Here is a 14,957-nt window from a genome sequence, read left to right as displayed (position 1 = left end):
AGTCCAAGTGTACTGTTTGTCTCCCACTGTAAAGACAAATTTGTCTTGGGATTTGGAATTCGAGGGTAGGGATCAGACTCCTTTGACTATATCCAATACTGTGAATATTTTGTGCTCCTGTGACAGTCCATTCAGGATTATCGAGGGGCTTGCTATAATGGGGTGCAACTTGAACGTTACGTTATTGAGTCCCGTGTAATCTATTGCGAGCGTATAGCTTGCATCAGGTTTGCTCACTGGCCAGGTTGGGAGTTAGTGGTGCTAGTGGTTTCTGTCAGAATCCCCCTTTCCACTAACCCTTTAAATATCTCCACTACAGCTTTCTCTGCCTCTGGTTTTATTGTCAGTAGGGCTTATGCTTCGGTCCAGGTACCTTTATTGGGTCTGTTTTAGTTAAGCCGGTATCTAACTTTGTTTTAACCCATACTCCAGGCACGGAAGCACAGATGGCTCCGAACCCTCCTGTCTCTAATTCCCAATTTCACCTTAATAGTTTCGAGGTGACTTGTGAGTTTCTCTATTTTAGTTTTCCAACCATCCTGTTTGAGCCAGATTAATTCTCCCTTTCCACAGTCTATCCAAATCTCATATTCTTTCATTAAATCATTTCCCATTATTGTACCCTGGTTATTTTTACTCGCATAAAACCTCATCGGTACATACAAATTATTTATTTCTACTAACATGGTCTCACTCAGGTAGGCGGGTGTTTTGTTCCCTCCTATCCCAGTTAGGTAAATCATTTTACTTGTAGTGGGTAAGGGTAGGTTGGTGACAGATATGGATGCTCCTGTGTCCACCAGCATCTCACGTTGCCTGCCCCCTACTAGTGCAGACACATAAATCCTTCCCTCCTTTTTATCCTTGTCAATGGGGGCTGCAGACCGTCTGTCTTGCTGACCTCAGAAGTTCCTTGGTTCCTCCGGTTCTGTTGTGGTCATGGATCGGGTAGGGGGTTTCCCATATTTATCCCAGCACACCATTTCTGTGTGTCCATGTTTATTACAGTGGCTACAATGTTTCCTGCTGCTCCCAAATCTGTTTCCTTTCCTTGAGATCCCACAATCCTTCGCAAAGTGGCCTTGTCGGCCACAATTGTGGCAAGTCAGTTTGGACTTAGTTCCATTTCTGTTACTATAAGCGGCTACTCTTTCTAGCCTTGCTCTTGTCTAGGATTTCTCCTCTCCGTCTTCTGATACACCACTAGTCCATTCTACCATTTCATCGTAATCTTGAGACATAATCACTCCCATTTTCAGGATGGTTTGGTGAGCACTAGAGAGTCCATCTTTGAAAGCCTGGATGAATGCTCGATCCCCACGACCTGGGTTTCATTGCCCTGAGCATTCTTGATGTACTTGGAACAACTGTTCCCCATACTCAGAAGCTCCTTCCCTCTTTAGCTGCTTGGTCATTGTAATTCTGCTCCAGTTAGTCTCTGAGTTTCTGTCTTAAATTGGGTGAAGGGTGCCTGTGGGGCATCTATTTCTGCTGTTAGGGCAACTATATGTATCCACTATCTCCCACTATGATCCTGTGGTGGAGGAGTGGCGGGGTCCACATACTACCTGCCTCCACTTGTCCGCTGTACAGGCTGCCCTGACCAGTTGGTGTATGTCTCTCAGGTGTAATTGGTGTCCTACCTAAATTGTATCTAATTCTTCCCAGAATTTAGTGTTTGTGCTTCTAGGTTGTAATTTACCCAGGGAAGCCATTATCTGCTGTCTCTTACCTGGGATAAATGGTTTATAATTTGCTTTTGGCTGCGCATCTGTTCCCCCTCGGGTTACTGGCACTAAGTTGTGTTCTAGTGCTTCCCACTCCTCTGGAGGAGCAGTTGGTCCCTGTCATGTGGGCTCATAAGGAGGTAGAGGAACAGTTTCTCCTCTCCGTTGATTCTCTTCTAGCACTCAGTTTTGTTTCTCCAGTTCCCTTACTCTGGATTCCAACTCTCTAATCTTTTCTTTATCTTCACTCCCCTTTTTAGTAGAGGCGACTACTTGGTCAATTAGTCCTGCTAACTGATGTACTAATAAAACCCCTGTCTTCTTTGTCTTGTTTCTCTTTTCTCCATCTATCCACTTTCTCTGCTATTCTAAGGTCTGAGAAGCATCCCAGCTCTTCCCTTTGCATCCTCTTTATTAACACTTGCCTGTCTGTCATGTACACTTCAGTAAGAGAACCTGTAGATCCCCTCTTAATTTCTTTATCTGCCATGTTGCAGACCTCACTACCCCAATTCACTATTGTCTCCTTGGCAACGAGTTTTAGGTACTGATTATTCCCTAGTAAAGTGTGCTCTCTACCGTAGGGACTTTACTACCCCCGGCCACTATTACTGTTCTAGCACTGTGTTTCACTACCATTTCAGGGTTTCAATTTATACTCATGGCACTATTACCACCACGGCAATGTGTTTCTCCACCGGAGTCCGGCTCTAGGTCAGAGTTGATCAAGCTCCTTTTCCACACTGCTTTTACAACATTGACAGTCCAGTACCCAGCTATACAAACTTTCATGCAAACAGGTAGCAACTCTGCGTTTGTTCGCTACTACAGAGTTTGATGTTAACCGACGTTTTCACTTGTGCTTCACAATCCTAAGTGTCCTTGGTGCCTCTACGCCCACTTCAGGGTCCTGACATTTGTGTGGGGGCTTTCCCCTCTTAACAACCAATCTAAGGCTGCACGTTTGAGACAGGCACTTCCTTGTTTTCTAGTTGGTCAGCCAAGTAATAGTTACTTATCACTATCAGCAGTTAGTACTTATCACTATACCATATACAATCAATATTTGTCACTGTAAATATCCCTTAATTTTAACCCTTTTAAACTGTATTATTGACCTCGTCTGACTCCCACAGATTCAGCGATCTCTACCCGGCTTTCTGATCATGGCCAATCGATCGAAACTTACCAGCAATGAGATTCTTGCCAATTACACAAATTGTTGTGGGAAATTTACTAGTTCGGAGTCAGACTTGGAGGTTTCAACAATACAGTTTTATTTTGGACATGGAGCTTCTGGAGAAAGCACTGGTACTGTGCACAATGGTAGTTGATCATGTTTATACCTTTTAGACAATAGGCAGTACAGACATTAGCAATTAACACATCATTACAAATTGAGTAGGCACATACAGACATCGATAGTTAACACAACGTTACAAGCAGACAGATACGGACATGGACAGTTAATATATCATTGTACATAGAATGGATACATTTATGCAGTTATGTCCTCTATCAATGACTGGTTTCGATCTATTCAGTGGCTAATCTTGTTACATTTATGTATTTCTGTCCCCATCTGTGGCTGACCTCGGACTCATTGTTCTGGATCTGCTCTTATCTAAACTGCCTCAAGCTTCCTACAGCAATTCGGATCTTGCATGTTCTAAGTAACTGTCTGTGCTGAAAGCCAGTGCCTGTTAATGTCCCTTCCCAGGTAACTATTTTGTGTGCCAGGCAACCATCTTGTGTCCATCACTTTAATTCCCCCACAACAACAACAATTGACAATGGATCCATAGTCACCATTAAAATATTGGAACATTGACTGACCAGGTCTGTGTTGACGTCTAAGTCTGTTTTAGCAACAATGCAATAATGCTGAATTGAAGAGGCTTGTAAATCTGGAACAAGATGCAATCATCCACATAATATAAATCATTTGTATGTATGGTGGTCAGTTTAGTTTTGATATGGAGTTGACTGAGGTTCAAGAGTTTTCCATATAGTTGGTATTTAATACTCTCAGAGAGGGCAGTTGATATTTGATGAGGTGAATAGCCACTATGAGGCAGATTGTGTACAGTATGAGGTGGTTATGTAGCTGTGTTTGGAGAAATTATTCGATGATGGAACAAGTCCTGCCAGCTGGAGGAGAGTGGCGGTAGACAGGGATATCCCCTTCAAAATTAGGTGTGAACTAGAAGGTGTGAGTTAGCTTAGAAACATGTGATTGTTTCTTAACTGCCCTCTGAAATGAACTAGCAAGCCTCTAGTCTAAGGATAATTAGGGGTGGGCAATACATGCTGGCCCAGCCAGCAATGTCCTCATCTCATGAGTGAATTGAAAAAACTTAAAAGAGGTCATTTTTAAAAACTTTTGTTCTATTTTTGTCACTCTCCACTCCCTCCATTTGTTTTCTTAATTATTCTAATTTACACCTTCTTGTTCATACCTAATTTTGGAGGTGATATATGAATGCTTGTTTTGTTAACACAGGTCCCAGATTCCCTGTGGAAGGCACCACACTGAAATAGTTCTCTATCACACACCTCTGTGCGAAAGACACTGGCCAAGTATAAGTGTGATGAAGGGCTGAAACTGTTAGTTCACCACTGGCCACAAAATTTAGGCCAATATTAGTTAAGATAATCAGAAATAGAATTTTCCAGAAAGAAAAAATAGACTAAGCAAAATACTGCAGATATTGGAATCCGTAATGAAAGCAGAGAATGCTGTAAAATCTCATTACATCTGGCAGCATCTCTAGGAAGTTTCATAGCACAAGGTTAAAGTCCAATATGTTTATTTGGTAGCAGAAGATACTAGCTTTTGGAGAACTGGCTGCCTCTTCGTCGATGAAGGGGCAGCCAGCGCTCGAAAGCTCGAATGTCCAAATAAACCTGTTGGACTTTAACCTGGTGTTGTGAAACTTCTTACTGTGTTTACCCCAGTCCAATGCTGGCATCTCCACAGCATCTCTAAGGACAGAAAACAGAGATAATGGGCAGGATTCTCTGGCTACACTTGCCTCAAAACCAGAGAATCCCACGTGAGGTCAGTGAACCTTCGGCTGTCTCCCCTCTGCCCCTCTCCCCCACAAAAATACAGGTGTAATTGGGATAGCCATGCGGATATCCATAACCACACCTTTTATTTGTAGGAAGTGAGACAAATTAAAGGAGAAATTATTCAATGATGGAACAAGTCCTGCCAGGTGGAGGAGAGTGGAGGTAGACAGGGATTGTTTGCGGCCTCTGCTCAGCGAAGAAGCAGAGAGCCCTCAAATCCTTCTGTTGGGAGGATGGAGGTGCAGAGGTAATGGGCATCCATAATAAAGAGGAGGCAGTTAGGACTAGGAAACTGAAAATTGGTGATATGACGCAGGGCATCAGAGGAATCATGAATGTCAGTGGGAAGAGACTGGACAAGGGGAGAGAGGATGGAGTCAAGATAGGAATAAATTAGTTTCTTGAGGTAGGTACAAGCTGATACAATGGGTCTACCAGAGCAGCACTGTTCGCAGATTTTGGAAAGGAGGCAGAAGTTATCTGTGCAGAGTTGGAGGATTATGAGGTTGGAAGCTCTGGAGGAAAGATCTCCAGAGGCGATAAAGTCAGTGACCATCCTGGAAACAATGGTTTGATAATTAGCGGTAGAGTCATGGTCCTGGAATAGGTAGGAGGAAGCTGACACTCAGCCTTTGTGAGGTGGAACATCATTGTAACATCATTCAAACATCATTGTAAAGCCACCATAGTCATAGGTTTCATTATAGAAATTCGGATAACACGGCTGTGAACATCCCTTGCCAGGAGACTCTGTCAGACTCATCATCCCAGGATGATCATGATGCACTCAACCATTTGGTCAGGTTTACCTCAAAACAGAAGCACTCGATCACTTGAATGAGGACAACATTCCTGAAACAGCTTAATAGTTGTCTGCCAACAGTTCTCAATGCAAAAATCAAGAGTAGGTAGATGGCCAGAGGGTGTCCAGGTAGAGGGAAAGTATAGGAAGCAGGTAAAAGGATCCATTGGTCGTGGGAAAGACTCCTGCCCAAAGGATGAGCACAGAGATGAAGACAATAGAAGAAATGTTCGGCATCATGCCGAGCTTGAAATTCATTGAGGTGAGATTGAAGGGGAAAAAACTGAGTCCTTTGCTGAGTACAGAATATTCAGCATCAGAGAGAGAGACAAGTCAGAAATACATGGTAAAGGATGGGATTGGAAGACAGATTGGAGCCAGAGGGATGAGAAAGTGTGGAGCGTTCCAAATGGGTATTGGTGTCAGTAAATTAATGGAGCTGCGTGTTATCTGAAGATGATGTGTGGTTTAACACATGGGTGGGACTCTTCGTCAATGATCAAAATGTCAGGATGGAGAAACCTGAATGGGAGGAAAGAGGAAATCAATGTACAGGTATCAAGAATGCTATATTCTTTGCAAAGAGACAGCTGGGATCATTTTAACTTTTATTGCTCTTGCAGGTTCAGCATAGGAAGATTGTGAACTGAAGTCAGTGAAAAAGTAAATAAGGCAAAGTGAAAAGAGTTTGCCAGTTCATTATCACTAGGGATTTGAATAATCGTGAAAATTAAGATGTAATATTTTGAGGGCAGTAACAAAGTGCACACTTTAGGGTAGATTTTATTAGCCCTTCTTCACTGTGAGATAACCTGCAAGTTGAGATTTTTATGGTATGCATGTTTGCGGCATATAAGTCATGAAAAAATACGTTGCATAAATATTAATTTGAGAGTCCATTTGTGAGTTTGTATTTTCATGCCAAACATTTCATTGAGTTCAGCATCACCAACATGTGGATGCTGGAGGGAGAACTGTGCAGACTCAGAAGAATGATGCCAGAGCTTTGAGGATTAAAATGTAAGGACAGATTACATAAACATGGCTTTTTTGCCTTGGGTTTAGAAGGTTAAAGGGGTAAACAAACCAAAGTATTTTAAATTATTCAACAGGATAGGCACTGAGAAATTATTGTCTCTCATGGAAAAGTCCAGTGCAAGGAAACACAAACTTAAAGTTAGATCGAGACCATTCAGAGTGAAATCAGGAAATATGCTTTTACACACAGTGATGTTGAATCTGAATCTTGTTTTCCAAAAAAGTTTTGGATGATGTGCCACTTGCAATTTTCAGGATTGAAATTACTAGCTCTTTATTAGCACAGGATACTGAGTGATGTGGAACAAATGTGAGTAAATCAAATTGACGTGTGGATTGGCCATGATCGAATTAATCAGATTTGAGAGGCTGAATGGCCTATTCCTCTTCCTTTACTAAAAAGATGATCAATGTATGTTTTGTTCCTATTCTAACAATAGCCTGATGTGTTGAATAATATAGATATGTAAAAATGAACAATAAAATGTGAAAATTATTTTGCTTCCTCTGCAGATTGCTATTGTGAAATTACTTTTGAAGCATCAAGCAAATCCTAATCTTCTTAACTGTAATGAGGAGAAGCCTTCAGGTTCGTAAATCTGAATCACTGAATTTGATAACTGAGCTGTGACAATAACTGAACCTCATAATAAGATGTAACCTGTTATACAAACGAGACATCCAAATCTCACAGATACACGCATACATTAAACTGTATTTCTTTAATGGCTTGAATGTAATAAAATGCCCCAAGGTAAGCATTATAAAAATGGCCTGGGGTTTCCACGGACTGGAAATCATGGTCAGATTGCTACTCACTCCACTCTACCTACACAAGTCTGCAGTTGTCTGTTTCTCACCCAAATGTCTGACCCAATCCGGTGAGAACTATACAGCTCCTGGAATCCTTCTGTGCAGAGCAGGATTTTTGGGGACGTGAAGTCATGACCCCTTTTAATGGAATTAATCAGGGGTGGTGTAGTGGGTAATTGGGGCAGGGGGCTGTTGGAGGATTGGTCAAGGGATGAGGGATGGTCAGGTAGTTGGGGTAGAGTGGGGGCATTGTCAGGGGCTGAGAGATATTCGGGGACTTGATAGGGTCATTGGGGGTGCTTAAATGAATGCTTAAGGGTTTGTTGCAGTTGGTTGATTGGAAAGCACGTAAAATTCTGACCTAAGTTGCTGAGATTTCAGCAATACCTGATTGATTTGTAATCACCTTGGGAAGCTAGATATGAATTTGCAGCATAACTGATCTCCAACATGCAATCTATGTTAACATGAAAGCAACTGGACATGCAACATAAAACAATAGCCCCAACAGTAGGCAGCACAGAACTGCCAGAGAATAATAGTCTTCAGTTAATATAAATGTCTACATTGCTACATGAGAATTGAGGTTTTATGATTTAAGGTTGTTTTCTGTATGTTTTCTCATGACAAAGACAGCTCCCATAGCTGAGCATGCCATTTATCCTGAACTCCTAGAATTCTGATGAGAAGTAAATGACCTAAAATGGCAACTGTTTCCCTCCACAGATGTTGTCAGTTTTTTTTCCTGTTTTTATGTCATTTATGTGTTCAGTTTATGGGATAAAGTAGCAACAACTAACAGGAGCTGGAAGTCCATATACACAATGTCAACCACAGTGCAGATTCACAGAATTCTTAGTGTGGAAGGAGGCCTTTTGGTTTATAGTGACTACATCTACTGTCCGAGCAATTCACTTAGTGTTATTCTTTTGCCTTTCTCCCTTTTAGCATGCATATTCTTCCTCTTCAAATAACAGTTTAATTCCCTTTTGAATGCCTTGATTGAGCCTGCTTCCCTATTAGGCAGTGCATTCCAGATTTTAACAACTAGCTGAGTGAAAAAGGTTTTTTTCAGATCACTTTTGCTTTATTTACTAGTGATGTCAAATCTGTGCCCTATCATTCTCGATCCTTTCATGAGTGTGAATAGTTTGTCCCTACCTACTCCGTCCAGACCCGTTATGATTTTAAATACCTCTATCAAATCATCTTTCAGCCTTCTCCTCTCCAAAGAAAACAGTCCTAACTTCTCCAATCTGTCTTCATACCTGAAGTTCCTCACCTCTAGAACCATGTTCATGAATCTTTTCTGCACTGTCTTCAGTGCCTTCCTGAAGTGCAACAGTTATTGTTTCTAGCAGTTTCCTCATCACTGACATTAAATTGACTAGCCTGTAAATGCTGGGCTTATCTTTATTTTTGAACAAAGGTGTTAAGTTTGCAGAACTAGATGCAATCCTCCAGCTGAGACGAAACAAGTTCACATAAGCCACTTGCTCTTCTACTCAGTGCCCATGTTTATATGGTTGAGGTTGCTGTATGCATTCTTAACCATTCTCTTAACCTGTCATTGCCATCTTCAAACACACCACTATTCTCCACACAATTCAGAATGCTTCCAAATTTTGAACATTTTCATTCTTGGGACATGGGTGTTGCTGACTGGCCAGCATTTATTGCCCATCTCTAGTTGCCCTTGAGAAGGTGCTGATAAGTTGATTTCTTGAAATGTTGCAGTCCATGTGCTGTGGATTGACTCACAATGCCATTCAGGAGGGAATTCTGGGATTTTGACCCAGTGACTGTGAAGGAATGGTGATATATTTCCAAGTCAGGTGGTGAGGGGTTTGTAGGGGAACTTGTTTGTGGTCTGCTGCCCAAGTCCTTCTAGATGGAAGTGGTCGTGGGTTTGGAAGATACTGTCTAAGGATCTTTGGTGATTTGCTGCAGTACATCTTGTAGCTAGTACACACTGCTGCTACTGAATGTCAGTGGTGGAGGGAGTGGATTTGATGACAATCAGATGGGCTGCTTTGTCCTGAATGGTATTAAGCTTCTTGAGAGTTATTGGAGCTGCACCCATCCAGGCAAATGTGGAGTATTCCATCACACTCCTGACTTGTGCCTTGTGAATGATGAACTGTCTTTGGGGAGTCAGGAAGCAAGCTACTCGCCACAGTATTCCTAGCTTCTGACCTGCTGTTGTAGCCACTGAGTCTATATGGCGAGCCTGGTTGAGTTTCTGGCCAGTGATAATTCCAATGGTAACCATGGGTGTTGAATCATTCAAGGCCTGGACCATTAATATAGATCAGAAAAAGCAAAGGTCCCAACATTGACTCCTAGGAAACTCAACTGTAAACCTTCTCTCTAGCCAAAAAATCTATTCACCACTACTCATGTTTCCTTTCACTCAGCCAATTTTGTATCTATGTCACTATTTTTTCTCATATTCCATGAGCTATAATTTTTGTCTCAAGTCTGTAGTGTGGCACTGTATCAGACACCTTTTGGACATCCATGTGCATTGCATCAGCTGCATTGCTCTCAAGGCCTCTCTGTTATCTCTTCAAAAAAAACTCCAGCAATATGGTTTTTGCTTAAGAAATCAATGCTGACTTCCCTTAATTAACCTGTATTTGTCCATGTGATTATTAATTGTATCTCTAATTATCGTTCCTTGTGTTTTCCTCACCACTGAAGTTAAACTGATAAGCTGTAGATGCTGGGCTTATTGCACCCATTTCTGAACAAGGGTGTAACATTCGCAGTTCTCTCAACCTCTGGCACCACCTTGAGTCTGTGGGAGAGTGAAAAGTTATTGTCAGTGCCTCGTTATTTTGCACTCTGACTTCCCTCAACTGTTGGTGGTGCCTTCTTAACCTTTAATACAGATAACCTATCCAAAACCATCTCCTTAACTATTTTCAACTCTTCTCGTGTCTGAATTATGTACTCTGTCATTATGGCCTGGGTAGCATATTCTTCCTTGGTAAAGACAGATGCTAAATATTAATGTCTCAGCTGCCCTAGCCTTGCCTCCATGTGAATCTCTTTTTGGTCCCTCATCAGCCCTACTCATCCTTTGGTCGCCTTTTTAATATTTATATGCAAATAGAAGATTTTAACATTCCATTTCATGGCGGCTGCAAGTCTTTCTTCAGGCTTCCATTTCCCTTCGTTTATTTGCTTTTTCACCTCTTCCCTTCTGCATTCTGCTTGGTTTTCAGTTGTATTTTCTCTCTGACATCAGTTATAATCACACTTTTTCTTTATCTTAATTCTGACCTCACCAAGGGAGCTCTGAATTTCTTTGCCATTCCTTCTCTTTCAAGAGAATATCCTTTAACTGTGTTGGAATGTTTTCTTCTTTGAAGTTAGCAATTCAGCTGCAATTTACCAACTCATCAAAAACTCGAACAAGTTAGTGAAACCTAGGGGGCAATTCTCCCTTCCTGCTGCGCTAATTTATTAGCACAACAGGCTGGGAGATTTCAGCAGGGCCAAATTAGCACAATCCGCACTAGGCGTCTGGCCCCAAGCACCTCTCTCAGCACCAGATTTCTGATGAAGTCAGCTCTGTGCCGAAAATAGCTGCAGAGCTGAATTAGATATGCGGAGGGGATTTTAATATAATTTAAATATGATTAGTTGGCTCGGGACTGAAGTCCTTTTTCTCACGACCCAGAGCCCCCTCACCCCACCCAAAGCTAGGAGTGGTTCATTCCAGCGGAGTTTAGAGTAGCTTCTCACTTGCAGGGAGCTGGCAGCCCAACTCCGCTGGAGTGAAGGAGGGACAATCGGGGCCCCCTAGAGGGTGGGGTGGTGGGGGATGTACCCCTGGACATTGGCACATTGGCAGTGCCAGCCTAAGGGGTCCCGCTGCCACTGTGCAGATAGGATCACTGGGGAAGGAGGGAGACCAGTAATCGGGGTGATCTGGGCTGGTGGGGCAGGACTGAGGGGGTGGTGGGGAGGGGGTGTTCTGCACAGCAGACGGGGGTGGGGCAGGTCACAGTTGCTGGCCATCGAGCGGGAGGCTGGCAGACAGGGGTCACTGCACATGTGCCAAACTTAGCATTGACAAATTGGTGCATGCGCAGTGGCCCACTCAGTGCTATGCTGCCAGCCTCTCAGGTGGGAATAGGCCCTGCCCCTGATTTTCAGTGTGATTTATGTAGCGCACTTTGCAGTGCACAGAGTGTGGGAGATACAATTTGAGAAGCCAACGTAATTTACTCCAGTTTTCCTGCAAATTCGGGACTTCCAAGTTTTTGGGGAGTGTCGCCTCCACGATTTTCCTTTAACAAATCTATGCTGATGTTCCTTAATCAATTCACATTTATCCAAGTGACTGTTAATTTTGTCCCAGATTACAAAAGCTCACCCATGATTGAGCTTAAATTGACTGGCATGTGGCTGGGTTCTTTTCCTTGCATTCTTTTTTTATGGTGTATAATTTGCAATTTTTCAGTTGTCTTGAGTCATTCCTATATCTAAGGACATCGTTGTGACCAGTGCCTGGGCACTTTTCAACTTTGCTTTACTCAGCATCTTTGGATACTTCCATTGATTCTGCTGACTTATCATCTTTAAGTGGAGCCAGCCTTTTTAGTACCTCCTCCTCTTAAAGTTTCATCCCATCCAGTATTCAAATTAACTCATTTTTCTCTATGTCTTTGGTAGCATCATCTTCTTTGGTAAAGGCAGGTGCAAAGTACTTGTTTAGAACCTTCACATGTCACACACAGCCTGTCAAATGAAAATGATACAACACATAGCATAGAGTGAAAACACAGATACCCTGATGCAATAAAGACAAAATGAAAAGAAACTTGCAACACATATCAAAGTCAACAGAAAGGATTTTTACGTTTATATTGGGATAGAGTGGATGGTCAGAGGCAAAATTGGCTCCTTAAACTCATAATAGTCAATTGAAATAAGGAAATTACAGATATGCTGGATAATTACTTTACATCAGTATTTATTGTAGACAAAATTAATGTCAGCAAGATAACAGTAATGAGGAAATTAATTACATTAAACAATGACAAATCCCCAGGACAAAGGTCTCCATTCTCGGGTTTTAAACTACCTAGGTCAAATACCCTAATTATAATGTTCTAAAGTTCTCTCAATTTAAAACATTTGACACAGTAGTTAGCACTGCTGCCTCATAGTGCCAGTGAGCCAGATTCAGCTCTGGCCTTGGGTGACTGCATGGAGTTTGCATGTTCTCCCCATGTTTCCTTTTGGTGCTCCGGTTTCCTCCCACAGTCCAAAATTGTACAGGTTAGGTGGATTGACCATGCTAAATTGCCCCTTAGCATCTTAAGATGCTTAGGAAAGGGGGTCAGCCATGACAAATATGCCAGGCTACAGGATAGAGGTTTACAGCATGGAAACAGGCCATTTGACCCAACTTGTCCATGCTGCCTTTTATTTTAAACCCCTAAGCTTGTTCCAATTGCCTGCATTTGGCCCATATCCCTCTATACCCATCTTATCCATGTAACTGTCTAAACTCTTAAAAGATAAAATTGTACCCACCTCTACTACTATCTCTGGCAGCATGTTCCAGACACTCATCACCCTCTGTGAAAAAATTGATTTTCTTATCTGATCTATGCCCCTCATTATTTTATAGCCCTCTATACGATCACCTCTCAGCCTCCTATGCTCCAGAGAAAAAAGTCCCAGTCTATCAAGCCTCTCCTTATAACTTAAACCAAGTTTACTAGCATCTAGTAAATCTCTTCTGCACTCTTTCTAGTTTAATAATATCCTTTCTATAATAGGGTGGCTGAAATGTGCACAGTATTCCAAATGTGGCCGTTCCAATATCTTGTACAACTTCAACAAGACGATCCAACTCCTGTATTCAGTTTTCTGACCAATGAAACCAAGCATGCTGAAAGCCTTCTTTACCATTCTGTCCATCTATGACTCCACTTTTAAGAATCTATGAACCTGTACCCATAGTTCTCTTTGTTCAGTAACTCCCCCCAATGTCTTACCATTAACTGAGTAGTCCTCCCCTGGTTCAATCTACCAAAATACATTACCTTGCATTTATCTAAATAAAATTCCATCTGCCATTCGTCAGTCTTCTGGCCAATTGATCAAGATCCCGTTGCAATCGGAGATAATCTTCTTCACTGTCCATATGCCACCAATCTTGGTGTCATCTGCAAACTTACTAACCATGCCCCCTATATTCTCATCCAAATCATTGATATAAATGACAAGTAACAGTGGACCTAGGTGCGACCCCTGAGACACACCGCTGGTCGCAGGTCTCCAGTTTGAAAAACAACCCTCGACAACTACCATCAAGCCAGTTTGGTATCTATTTAGCTACTTCATCTTGGATACCTTGAGATTTAACCTAATGCAATAACCTATCATGCGATACTTTGTCAAAGGCATTGCCAAAGTCCGTGTAGACAACATCAACTGCACTGGCCTCATCTACCTTCTTAGTTATGCCTTCAAAAATTACAATCAAATTTGTGAGATGTGATTGTATACTCACAAAACTATGCTGGCAGTCCAATAATCAGTCCTTGTGTCTCTAAATGCCTGTACATCCTGTCTCAAAATACCTTCCAATGACTTATCCACCACAGATGTGAGGCTCCCTGGCCTATGGTTTCCAGCAGCCCTTTTTAAACAAAGATACAACATTTGCCACCCACCAGTCTTCAGGCACCTCACCTGTGACTATCGATGACTCAGATAAGGTGGGAGGAAAGGACCTGGATGGGATGGTCTTTCAGAGGGTCATTGCAAACTTGATGGGCTGAATGGCCTGTTTCTGCACCATGGGGAATCTATGATGCAATGGTTTGTAATTTGCGCTTGTAGAGGGTAGGTGCTGCCTGATGAATCTAATTGTGTTTTGAAGGGGTGACTGAACAGGGAAATGTCAATGGGTGTTACTTATATGTACTTACAGCAGAAAACATTTGCTAAAATCCATGGCCATAATTTTATGTAAAAAGTTCAGATGCGTGTCTGAACTGGAAGCGCATAAAATCATATGAGAAGATGTTGGGCATCTGTCCTGATGTTTTCATGCGCTTGTATGATACTTCAGTTGGCTGATGCACACGCAAGTCAGAAGCACATCCTCCAACAATCAAGAAGACAATTTAAGTTAATTGAATAGACATAGACTGGGATTTTATGTAGCCCGCCTGTCTTTATGGTTGATAGGCAGGCTGATTGGCAAGCTGCAAACTCAATCCAGTGTGGAATGAAACGTCAGGGCTCAAATAAAATTAACAAATGTGTCTCTGTATGATTGTGTTGTCCAGACACTTGTAGCAAAGTTTTAACATTGATATTTATTTTTCACAATGTAACAACTCCCCTAGACAGCTCCACAGTTGCTGGCCCCCAAGGGAGCCCATTGGAAGCACCGTCCTGCATGCTTCCTTTTCTTGGTACTTGCCTTCTTCCTGTTTTGTTTGGCAGCACTCAGCTTTTCACAGAGC

General features: G+C 42.1%; 1 protein-coding gene across 1 annotated transcript in view; it reads left to right on the top strand.

Annotated features, from left to right (window-relative positions):
- Positions 1 to 14,957, top strand: part of myo16 (myosin XVI) — a 427,405-nt gene that overhangs the window by 119,210 nt on the left and 293,238 nt on the right. The window contains exon 7 of the mRNA XM_080196877.1: positions 7,156 to 7,231. Coding sequence (XP_080053003.1) covers positions 7,156 to 7,231 — 76 coding nt within the window. The remainder of the gene's footprint in view (positions 1 to 7,155; positions 7,232 to 14,957) is intronic.

This window comes from Carcharhinus amblyrhynchos, chromosome 10, assembly GCF_965287045.1.
Source record: "Carcharhinus amblyrhynchos chromosome 10, sCarAmb.v2.hapA, whole genome shotgun sequence".
NCBI lineage: Eukaryota > Metazoa > Chordata > Chondrichthyes > Carcharhiniformes > Carcharhinidae > Carcharhinus > Carcharhinus amblyrhynchos.
Note: the sequence above shows the minus strand (reverse complement) of the source record. Positions and strands in the feature narration are given on the sequence as shown.